The sequence below is a fragment of the Neolamprologus brichardi genome, chromosome 7, assembly GCF_056152115.1.
Source record: "Neolamprologus brichardi isolate AB-2024 chromosome 7, ASM5615211v1, whole genome shotgun sequence".
Taxonomy (NCBI): Eukaryota; Metazoa; Chordata; class Actinopteri; order Cichliformes; family Cichlidae; genus Neolamprologus; species Neolamprologus brichardi.
The window spans coordinates 37,860,195-37,872,981 of NC_142110.1; the positions used below are offsets into that span (position 1 = coordinate 37,860,195).

The 12,787-nt window shown below is 37.9% G+C and overlaps 1 protein-coding gene across 1 annotated transcript in view; it reads left to right on the plus strand.

Moving 5' to 3' along the window:
• The window catches only part of vsig8a (V-set and immunoglobulin domain containing 8a), a 73,191-nt gene that overhangs the window by 51,918 nt on the left and 8,486 nt on the right, over positions 1-12,787 (plus strand). Inside the window, exons 2-6 of the mRNA XM_006795627.3 lie at positions 4,076-4,251; positions 6,689-6,893; positions 8,704-8,856; positions 9,516-9,638; positions 11,901-12,042. Coding sequence (XP_006795690.3) covers positions 4,076-4,251; positions 6,689-6,893; positions 8,704-8,856; positions 9,516-9,638; positions 11,901-12,042 — 799 coding nt within the window. The remainder of the gene's footprint in view (positions 1-4,075; positions 4,252-6,688; positions 6,894-8,703; positions 8,857-9,515; positions 9,639-11,900; positions 12,043-12,787) is intronic.

A 12,787-nucleotide genomic window follows, 5' to 3' on the forward strand; every position in this document is an offset into this window, starting at 1 on the left:
TTCGACAGAACAGTAGCAGTATAATGTCCTCGTAAGTAGATATCAGGGCCTTGTAAAGCAACATTTAATATTTTGGTCTAGACAACCCAAAATGTGATGTCCACATATATGGATGCCAGGTCCTTGGAGGCCATAGTACAGTTCACATAAAGCACTTTATCCTCTGCCTCTAATGTGTTTTCTTCATGTGTCTGCTGAAGAGTACCCCACCTTTTCTTGTAGCAGAGACGTGAGCTTTGCAGTATATTGCAGGGGTTTTTTAAGGAAAGAAAAAAGAAAGCAAATAATAAAAAACAGTTTTTCATCACTTTAGACCTCATGTACTCTGTTTTTAATAGCTTTTCATTTGAAACTATGGACATTTGGCAAATGGGAGGTGTTTAGGTAGTGTATACAACAAATAAGGTATACAGAAATTGTGTGTTTCCAGGAAGTTCTTTTTTGGGTGGTGGTGGTGGTGGTGGTGGGGGGGGGGGCGGTATAAAAACAAACCAAAAAATCAATAACAACACATTTTAATGGGTAATAGGAGAGTGAACAGGGACAGACAACTTAAACAAAAAAACACACAAAGCGTACTGTAGACAAAGCAGCAATTTGTGGCAGGTGATTTGCTTTCAGTGGAGTTCGGCTCTCTTCAAATTAGCACCCTGAGTTTCCCAGCCATTGTTTGCTCCTTCAGTTTCCCTTGTTTACAGAGAGATTGTATTGCATTGTTATTCAGCTGCCTGGACACTGATTTCCTCAAGCACATTTTGATTGGTTTTCTAAAATTGTACATAATTTGTATTCATTAACTTGTGATTACAAAAGGAAGAATGGAGGGTGTTGAAAGCAATATTAACAGCTGAATAGCAATATCAAGGTAACCTTTTGTTAAAGTGGTCACTATCCAATCAGAAAGCTTTATGGTAATAAGAAAGGGCTACAGGAGGAGCTCACATTAAAGCAAGAGCAACAGGTATCACACTGCTGTTGTTCCTTTGTATTCCACAGATAGATGTGTGTGTGTAGCACCTCCATTCAGGTAATATCAGTATAAAGTATCTATATGAATACTTAATTTTTTTTATTTTTACATGTGACGTATAAACGATATATTTGAGGACACTGTACTCATTATTTTGACCAGCTACTAGCGACTATTTTAAAAAGGAACAGTATGTTTAAACAAAGCCGCTCTCAGTTGAGAACAGGATTTTACCTCAGCTGCCCGCCCTGGCTCTCTGTGTTCTTGTTATGTGCTGCAGTTTTCTTGAGCCCAGGTAAGTGCACAGACTGAATCACATGAATCTACCTATGCATGTATAAATGGTAAATATGGTATATTTATCTACTGCATAATACTGTTTTAGAAAAACTAACATTAAGTAAGGCATATTTTTATAGACTGTAATTGAGACCTTCACATCTATTCTCTATTGATGTCTGCTGAGACATAGAGCTCAGTGGTGTTAGTTTTCCATGTTACCATGGCGCCCGGGCTGTCCAATCAGAGATTATGTTTGGAGATGATTGTTGACTCCCTAATGTTCCTGGGACTTACATATGTGCAACGTTTGTGTGCGTGTGTGTGTTTTTCCTTTTTTAGGGTGCGGCTCTTATACTGGGCAGCTCTTCTTATTTTGACTGAGAAGTATATTTAAAGTTTATTTTATGTACTATAGACAAACAGAATTATCTGAAATGTAGTTTATGTTTATGTACTTTTTCCCACTAAGCACTTACAGTTGTGGTCAGAAGTTCACATACACTCATTATGGGTATGAATATCATGGTAATTTGTTTTGGCTTTTTAATGATTTATTTGAACTCTTCTATTTCTGGTGTGTAATGATTATATAGCATGCACCTTTAAGAATTTGTGGGGGGGATTTCTGTAACCCACACAAACGTACACATACAGGGTCAAATATATTCAGACAGTCACTTAAATCTTTTATTAAGTGGTGCTGAAGTCTCTAAAGTGTACTTTAACTAGCAAGGCCAAGCCCTACTAACTTCTCAGTAGTGATCATGATTGACAATGACTGGTGGTTTCTCTTTGTCTACATAAAACATGTTTGGCATCACTCATTGGACTGACAAATATCATGAACAATGAGAAAGTCCAAGGAACTCAATTAAGATCTGAATTTACAGAAATTTGGAAGGTCTCTTGGAGACATTTCTAAGCAATTACAGATTCCAGGATCATCAGTTCAAACAATTGTACAAAAGTACGAGGTATACAAGTGTGTCATCCAGGGGTGACGCAGCATGAACTGGAAACTGCTGGAACACCACTGTCATTTGGCCAGAATGATAAGGTGTGTTTGAAGGAGTAAAGGTGGGGCTTTTAAACCTAAAAACACTACACCAGCAAGAACAGCACAGAGTTACTTATTCTCTAAATCTCATTTTTCTTCTGGAGGGCTGCTTTAAAAAAAAATGTAACCAGTCTTAAATATTTCTTAATTTAATTTGTCCAAGTGCTTTTCATATCCCTTTGTGATATTTGGCTAAAACAATTATGTTTTTGTACTCAGCCTTCCTTTAACAAAATATCCTGAATCATTAGATGTGGAGACTGTAAACTGTGGCCCAGTAAGTGTGAAAATAGGATATTTATCACTGACAACAAAAAGAAGGATTAGATTAGAATCAGTATGTGTGTAATTAATTTATTTTTACTTACAACTGGCACGGCTGTAATTAAACAGCTAGCAGAAATTTCTTAATTCTTTATTTATTGCAAAACAATAGACATGGAGGAGGCTCTGATGAGAAATCAATCAAATACAGTTTATACACGAGATGATAAAATAATAAGAATATGTAAACATATCTATATAAACCTTTGGGAATGTCTTGAAAGACAGAAAGTGACCTGGTGTTGTCTTTCCAAAGTTGTGTAGCTACTGCACAGAATGAAGTAGGGTGATCAGAGCAAACTAGCCTATTTTGTACACAATATGGTAATATTTCTGATATGAATCTAGATTTAACCTTTTGTTTTCAAGTGAGTTCTGTGAAGTACTTTGTGTTTGATTCCACAAGTTGGCACCTGATGATGATGATGATGAAGCTCAGTTCTCATTTTGCTTTTAGGTTTGTTTTTGTTTTTTTGAGGAACAGATGTTTATTAGTTCTCAAGATGCAGAAGCAAGATCCAGGACGATAACTGCAAAATTAAGTTTTGACTGGATGGATGATTTGAGTTGCAGATATTCCAGAAAATGTCTGCTTCTCATGCCATTGCCTCTTGATGAAGTAGGAGAATGAGAGCAGGATATTAATTTGAGAAATATGTTGCAGATGTGTGATACATTTTCCATACAGTGTACATCAAATGTTAGAGTAGAAATAGATGGTGCAACCTGTCAGTTATTGTTGCTGTTAATGTTTTGAAACAATGCTGTTTGAGTGTCTGACAGGAGCATGATTGATCTGAAACTAAGATGTCTTTACAGACTGTTTGATCTCTAACTTATCTGATCATTTAAGACGTCTCCATGATGAAAATGATTAAAACATTGTGCTCCTTGTCCTCTTTTGTTTTTGTTTGTTTGTTTTGTGGGGGGGGGGGGGGGTGTTTTTGGGAAGGGTTGTCTGTTTAATTCTTGTTGTCTTTTAATTCTTGTTGTCTTGTTTTTCTTGTAGTATTTAGGAATTATACGGTTGGCAGCAGGACGAGTTGAGATAACTGAATAAATAATTTATTTTTAGAAGATATTGATGTTTTAACAATTGGAATTCAGCCTGTGATGAATAGTGGTAGATTGATCCAATGCTCAAGGTCATCATTTATTATTTTAAGTAGTGGAGTGAAACTGAGTCCAACCAGCATTGACAGCCAAAGGAAGGCATTGATGCCTGAGTATGTGATGTGACCTGTGCATTATGGGATTGGTAATGTATTGTCTGCTACATTCCAACTATGACTGTATAGGAGGAGAGAAGATTTATTTCAGTAAATTGAGTAATCAGAGATTTTTTGGGGGGGATTCAGAAAGCTCTATCGTCTAATGCACTACCTTATGATGTTTATTTAATGTTTGCATTCCTTTGATGCAAGTGTTCTGAATTTTTTAAGAGCTGGGATACACACAAGGCTTGCAGGTGACATCCAAGGGCCCACAGACCATCCGTAAGGCAGAGGGAGAGAGTGTGACCTTGGGATGCAGCTACAAATCAAGCCCTCATGACACTGGGGAACTTGACATTGAATGGTCTGTGATCAGTCCAGACACCACACAGAAAGATCAAATGGTAAGAAGTAATGTGAGGTCGACCCAGACAATGCTATCTATAAAATGCATACAGGATGAATTTACTAATTGGAGTATTCAGAAGTTTTGTTATTTTATGCCATTTCAAATGTTTGGTAATATTTTGGGTCTATGTACCAGTTATTTTTGAGAATATGTTCTTTGGGACAGATTGTTCCAGTTAAAAAAATCTACAGTTAAGTAGTTCCACTGTTTCCTTATTATTCATTAACTCTTTCAGATTTTATTCTTTCATGTTAAAGTTGAGTCATGCCTATATTTTTGCATGTCAATCTGACCGGCTGTAGCACTCAATAAAAAAGACTGGCATGCCCTTCACTGAAGCGCATTGAATGTTGTCTCCATTTTCCCATTAAATTATTAGTGAGTCACAAATGCATTTCCAATAATAGCATCTGAAATTGTTAGCAAATGATTTGAACACGAAGGTCCATGAAATGAAAGATTTCAACATCTCTCACCATACTCAAACAAAGGTTCTGAATACAGCTAAGCGAGCTTATTAATGTTGCTGTTCCTGTTACTCATCACCACAGCAGATCATCTGTTTGAATCTCTTCCTGCCCTCTACATCCTTACCAGCCACTTGCAAATCTTCTCTCACCACACCCATAAACCTCCTCTTCGGCCTTTTTCTTTTTCTCTCACATAACAGCTCCCTCTTCAACATGCTTATCCCAGCATACCGGGTCTCGTTCCTCTTCACATTTCCAAACCAGCTCAATCTTGCCTCTCTTACTCCGTCCCGCATCTGTCAATCTCACCTGAGCTGTTGCTCTGATATACTCGCTCTTAATCCTGCTTATCATTTTCAGTCCCAATGCAAATCTTTGCAATCTTTAACTCAGCTGTCACCATCTCTGACCCACATAGGAGAGCTGTGTTAACTACCATCTTGTACACCATCCCTTTTGGTAGACTTTTGTCATCAATCACTCTATTCACCACAAACTGCATGCACCCCTAATTAGGTGTCAAAAAAAACCACTTCACAAAACAATCCCTAAATCTTTTAATCTATTCGGATTTCACATCGTCTTTTTCTATTCTAAATCTCATGTGGTGCACATGCACCCTAAACCTCTAAGTCTAAACTAATGTTCATTCAAGGAGACTGGAGAGTTGATGAACTCTCACTACCTTTTAATTTCACAGGAATTAGTTGTTTATCCCATTTGCCTTTTAAATTAAACAAGTCATTAGTGTTTAAGACTCGGGAGAACGTTTTTCCCCCCTTTCATCTCTCCCTATGCAAAGTCGACGATTGACTAGATCTACTATGTATAATGTACCAATATTAAACACATTGTAAAATTGTGGTCTAAGTCAAAATTTAATGTGATATATTGTAGTTTAACGTATAAAGTAGTAGAGGCTTTGCTCCTAATTGTAAACTACTAGACCTATTTATGCACATTTCCAGCTTCATGTCTTTATTCTTGTTTACTAGGGGGTGGTTTTTGCATAATTCACAGTTCAAAATAATCATCATTTATCCTCCTCTGGGCTTTGGTACTTATTTTAGTTCTGTCTAAAAAAAAAGCAGTTTTAGTTTCTGTCTCTTTGAGCCCATTCTTCCTTTTTGCCAACTTTCTTCTGACTGCCTGACAAAGGTTTGAACAGCTGGCAGATGGAGCTGGATCTAAAACTGTGACTGAAATGATGGATATCTTTTTTGACTGACATCATACATAGCCAAGAGTAGAAAAAATGTGGAGCACATATTGCATGACTTTTGTGTGTGTGTCTTATAGAGGGTACTTTTACTCAGTGACCTCATCACTTTTGCCATGTTTAGTGAACAAAAAGGAAACATCTGAAAATAAGGAACAAATAATAGCTCCTCCTTAAAGAACTTACAACCAGCTAATGAGCACACAACTCTAATATCTGACCAAAAAGAGTATATAGATATGTTAATGTGCAATCAAACAATTTTTCATTTACAAGTCTTGCAAATGGGAAAAATCCTGTCATCCATATAAAACCAAAACTTGAAAGCATTCATTTTGAGTTGTTTCTCTTTTTGATGATGTGCAGATACACTACAGATCTCCCTGATTTGTTCTTGGTTAAATGAGGAAAAAAAATCTAACTGCATTTCCATTTCTTACTAACTAGTTATTATGCCTTTTGGTGCTTGGCAGGTTTTTTTTTTTTTTGGGTTTTTTTGCTGCTCCCTGCTGTTGCTGGAAATGAGACTGATGAGTGTTGTGAAACTGAGCCACAGTAAACGTGCTTTAAAAGTAAAACACTGAACTAAAAGAGATTTTTAGAGACCCTCTGAGGCCCAGATTTGGTGGTAATTCAACCAAGCACTCATGGTACATTTAATTTAAGAAGACTGCATTTAACATTAACACCATTTCAGTCAATTGCTGAATTACGCTTATATTTGTCTTTATTTTTTCCATCAGCTTGTATCCTATACCAGTGGCACTAAGTACTTCTATGGTAACCATGCATTTGAAAAAGAGCTCAGCTTTGCTGCTGGTGATCCCTCGATGGGTGACGCTTCACTGTCGATTGCTCTGCTGTCACCTGCTCACACCGCTACCTACCAATGTAAAGTGAAGAAAGCACCTGGAGTGGACATGCACAAGATGTCACTGGTGGTAATGGGTAAGACCAGGCTTTAGGTTGCGTCTCGCTGCATTATTTATGTCCATCACCTTTCCAAACTGCAGTGTTCTTGGTGTTTAGTACTTCAGGAGGCACCTATTCTATTTAAGACTTGTCATGTCATAGTGTGATTGAGGATGGAGAATGCTAGTGATATGGTGCGACAGAGGCAGGTGATCCTCTGCGGTGACCCCCTAAAGGGGGCAACCAAAAGAAGTAGTAGTAAGAAAAAATTATTTATTTGATGACAAGTGAGTCCCTAAATTTGTGTTAAATGGGCCGATTTGATCTAGTGCTTCAACCATTTAATCTGCAATAAAGTTTCCCTGCTTTGTTAGAACATGCATTTTACTCCTTTTCATAACGCATTACAAAACCGATCACTTAGAACTCATCATTTTTTAGAGTCCAGTAATCAATTGCGGGATTGTGAATACTTGCATGATTGAATTACACAATCTGAAATGAAGGTTCACTTACTAGCTTTCTCTGGACATCAGTCTTCATCAGTAGATGGAGTTTGCTGCGAATAGGCCGGTGTGTTTGCAATTTTACAAATGGAAATGAATGAACTGAAGGAAGATGGCTTTGTCTAAAACTAATGACACTTCACTAAGAGCCATTTGTCAGTGTACTGAATCTTAAAGTTTGCCAGTTGGGAAAAGGAACTTACTTAGTCAATCTCATCTATTTTGAAGACTGAGCAGTAACTGCGGTGGAGGACAGTCACCTCGCTGCCAGACTTACAGTGGAGTATGGTATTAAATAATGTGTCTCATAATGGAGCAGATAATTGATGCAGTCCAACTCTCTCAGAAGTCCTGTAGAACCTACATCCACAAGTCTAAACTGAAAGTGTACAACGTATTGTACAACTGTAGTGATGAAACATTCTTCAAAAAATACAAGTTTGCAAGCAATCTCGCAGCTAGGTCTCGGGATAGGAAGGAAATAACATACATTATTGTTTTGCAGTAATGTTTCAATTTAATAAAACATTTTTTGGGTTTAAAATGACCTGAAGAACATAATCTATCCAACCTGGGACCAAATTACCTACCTATATCTACCACAGCCTGAGTTATTTCTCCAATATTTTCCAAGAAGCATTTAAGTGTTCTAAAATTCCAGATAACATCACCTCCCTCCTCAATGAAACGTACACATTGTTAAATAAATATCCATACCCCACTCTTATATGTCAGCAGATAACCCATAGCTATTTTCTTGCTGACAGCAACACAAGGCAGTCCTGAGAGCCAGCAATTCATTTTATAGATTAGACTCCTTGTGCGATCGTGTATAGCATAAGTCGTTTGAAAAAAATATCTGGAGAAATTGGGGGGCAGATTTTTGTAAATCGTCTTTTACTATGTAAATTGTGCAAATGTGCAACATGCCCAGAGTATTGTGTAACATTTTCAGTCTCACCCTAATGGGTAGCAATTTCGACCCTCTCACATCTCTTCACAACAAGATGGCATTGGTGTCTAAATTGTTCAGCCTTGCCATCATTAGCCATCAAGCTTTAACTCCATAAGGATTTGAAACATTAATTTGTCTTGGAGATGTCCTTTTTTGGGGTGATTCATAGATTTTATAGCATATCTGAGTTGGAAAACAAAAACAAGAAAACTCTCTGTATTGTTTGTATATGTGGCAAAACTCAGTCAAAAAGGTTCCCCCTTTTTCATCCTAAAGCTATAAAGCTGTGCTGTTTTATTTCATTTTCTTTTCCCTTTCATTTGAAAGGGAAGGAAATAGAATGGAAATGGCAATGGAAAATTATCCATTTGTTGTATGATTTCAGCGAAGCCGTCTGTACCTAAGTGCTGGGTGGAGGGAGGGGAACTGATTGGCAATCCTGTGTCTCTGCACTGCGAGTCTGCAAAAGGCTCCACTCCCTTAAAATACACATGGAGGAGAGAAAGAGCTGGCTCGATCGCTGATGGAGCCGCACAGAGTAAGTGTGACCTCTGCTGATGTCACAATGATACTGCACATCAAAGAGAATATGTGCATACTCGAGAGTCTATGTATGTGTATATGCGTGTGTTGGAGGTTTGGAGGGGTGGGGGCGGGTGCCTTGGGACTGGGGCACTGTATCATTTGATGCTGTGTGAGCAAAAACTCAATGAAAATCATTTTCTTTGTGAGCGTCTATTATTTGCTAACTTTGTCACCTTTGTTCCAACAAAAATAAATTTTTTTCATTGATTGCTTACATGGCAAAACTCCTGGGTGGCAATATTTGATAATAACATAAACCCTGTAGCTTATTTTAAGCAAGACTATTATAATGGTAGCATTTTACCATGTTACTTGCATTTCTCCACATTAGTTCTCACTCTACAACTAGAAACATCTCCTTGTTCTTCCCAAACATATTTACTGCAAACTACATTGATCAGTGCCTTATATAAGCAGGGAACAAGAAACACACTGCTTGCATGCATACGTAATGAAAATCTGCTCCAAACCTGCATACTAATGAGCTTCATGTTTTTTTGTTTTTTCATGTAGAGATGGCAGTTTGATCAATTTTCATTTGAGCGCCTTATAATGTACAGTATGTATACCCTGAATTCATCTATACTTGTTGGCACGTGCTCATTTTCCCAGACAGTGTGACCGGAGAGCTGAAAATCCGCAACCACTCAGAGAGCTTTGCAGGAATCTACCTTTGTGAAGCAAACAATGCTGTTGGAGTAGAAAGCTGCACGCTGAACCTGAAAGCCAACAAACGTAAGAAAGCACGCTCACACAGACTGCTTGTGTTCACATGCATGACGGATGACGCACACATCAGATCATGAAAGACGTGGATGTTCGAGTTCATCCTCTTAAATCTCCTCTCTTTGTAGCTGTGCCAAAATCTCCTCTTTGCTGTGCTTTTCACACACTGTAACATTAGTGTGACGTTCCTTTTATGCTGTCTAACGATGATGGGAGAGAGACGCTTTCCGTGACAAGAAAAACATTTATTCGTTGAAAGTTTTTAGCCTTCTGTTTTTCATCGCTAACTTTTTCCGGTGTTAAATCCCAAATTCACACAAGTGTAAAGCTATGATAATTCTGCTGCCAGCAGGTCTGCAGACCCTGTTGGCTTTCTACAATGTAGATGAAACAAAGCAAAAGCCGTGTCAAAAAAAATATGTGGACTAATTAAATACAAGCAGAAACGCTAACCAATTTTAAGTGAGATGCCTTAAATGAGGGCAATCTATGTACAGTAATACATCTAAACAAGACAGATATGAGGGGTATAGCAGAGCAGTATCACAGGCAATGAATCTGTTGACAGTGAGTGCACCAGTGGGAAGTACAGTCTGTGTTACAGCCTGCCAGTACAGATGAGATCATCATTTAGTTTAAGACTCACACAACCATCTGCATCCGTTGGATCCATAGCACAAGTTTCTTTTTGGGCCTTATGATCTTTGGAGCAGGCCCCAGTGCATCTCGTCAGGTCCAGAGCCCCTTGAATAAGTGCTTAGATGTTATGCTTCGAACAGTGAATCATTCATAGTCATTCATTTTTATTCCAAGTGCAGGCTTCTGTCCTACACAAGAAGTGTCAACCCTTAGGCTCGTGGCCCTCAACCAAGGATTTGCAGCATAATTAGTGGCATATTATGGAATAAAAGCAGGTAGAAACAGTATAAAACTAGCAGTTTTTAACTGCCAGGAAATACATTATTATACATTCATGCTTTTACATCCAAGTCTCAGGAAACCTACGTGTAGTTTTCATTGGACTACACTGATTTGGTCTACTATTGGCAATGGGGACATAATTTAAAGCACAACTGTGTTCTCCAGTAAACTTGAGCTCAGAAAGAGTGACATTTCCTGATCTGATAACAGCACTCAAAATCTGACAGGCATTGATGTCCCAGCATGATCTGACAATGTTTCAGTGTGCAATAATGAAACATCCATGATATGGCTTTAAGGCATTTTGGGCCCATTGTCCTGCTGCAATATGAATCCTTCTCCACAAAGAGTGCCAACCACAGGGTGACGCATGCCACGTAGCATATCTCTATGAAAACTGGAGTGGTACTCCTCCTTGGTCAGGGTGAAAGTAAAATCACCCTACTATCATTCACTGTGAGCTTGATACACTGCAGTATCATTCTTTCCCCTGTTTGTCTCCTTTCACACACCTGTCTGCTAACACTACAAATCTCAAGCATCCACCATAAAATCCGGATATATTTCATCCCACACCAAGAGTTGTTCCTCCTCCTGAGAGGTGGACTGCTACTTAATGTATTGATCTGTGGATGGTGTGCTTACCTTCGGTGTGCCTGATCATGCTTTGAATACAACTGTTGCACTTTCTGCAAAGGATTCTTGAGTACCATGCACCGTCACCTTAGAAACCCTCCGCCTATCCATTATTTGCCACAGAGAGAGAGCCCTTCTGTGTTTAGAATAATAATTTGACTTGACTTTTTCTTAGCTATGCTAAAATACTGCTACAGTTAAACAGAGTCAGCAATATTCTGCTGGAAACCCAAGGCATTGCCATGTTTATAACAGGTGAGCAATGGCTGTAAGTTAATTTACTTGAAAAAGCTGCTCATGAGTATATTAAGTATATCAGCCAAGCACTTTGCATGTGTTAGTGTGTGAAAGGAGAGATGTGTTAGAAAGCATTTTGTAGAGCCAAGCTAAAGTGATATGCAAGTTCAAACATTTACTCAAGAAAATCAGAAATTCCTAAACCATTTTCAAGTACAGACAGACACAGATAGACAGAGTGAGGCCCATAAGTAATTGGATAAGATCACAGTTTAGCCTCTGGTGTACAGAGGCACAGTTCAAATCAATCAAGATGTGACTGAACTGTAGACTTTCCGCTTGGAGAGGGGTTTAACAAAAGTATGACAATTAATTGTTTAGGAATTACAGTTTTTTATACTTTTATTTCTTTGAAACAAGATGTTAAAACAGAACTTCAGGGTGAATAATTTAATGTTTTTCATACTTATTTTGCAGCTCCAAACAGAGCTGCTGTGATAGTTGGCACCATTGTTGGTTCCCTGCTCCTCATCTTTATCTTCCTGGTCTTTGTTGTGCTTCTGTACTGGAAGTTGAGCAGCAGACATCGCTATGAGAAGGAATTTTCCAATGACATCAGGTACAGTGCAGATACACCAGTGCATTTTAAGATGATGATGATGGGCAGATAACTTACTTTGCTAAACCTCAGCTTCTATTAGTGCTGAATTTTACCAGCATGCTGTGAACATTTGGATAGTACATTGTGTGATGTACGTTTTTTGTTTTTTGTTTTTTGTTTTTTTGTTTTTAATCAAAACCGTGACACCAACGGCAGAGCTTTAACAGGCAGAGAGGCAATTAAACTGTAAGATATTAAACAACACACATCAAAGCCATTCAGATAAGAATAGAATATAAATCCCAGATATCAATTAAAACCAAACAAGAAACATGCAAATACAACAAAAGTATAGGGGAAAAAATGACATGACACTCCATGCGGTAACATATCTCTTCTCCACCAGAGCTTTTTTTTTAAAAAAAAGTTATGATTCTTTTTACCTTTTTTTGTAATTTAAGTGTTTATTGAAGTTATGCATAAAATAAAATGTACAGTATTTGATGGCTTCCTTTGTTCTAAGACTCATAGACAGTCTGGATGACCGCCATCACTTCAAGTACTTTTCCTTCACGCAGGTATGAAAACAAGAGAAAGAAAAGGAACAAACAGAAAAACAACACACAAACAAAGAAACATGTGTACAGATGGATACAGTTTGTAACTATATACATCCAGAGACAGGGCAATTGAAGTAGCAGATGGTGACATAGCATTAGTACATGTTATTATAGAAAACAAACAAAATAAACAAACAAACATT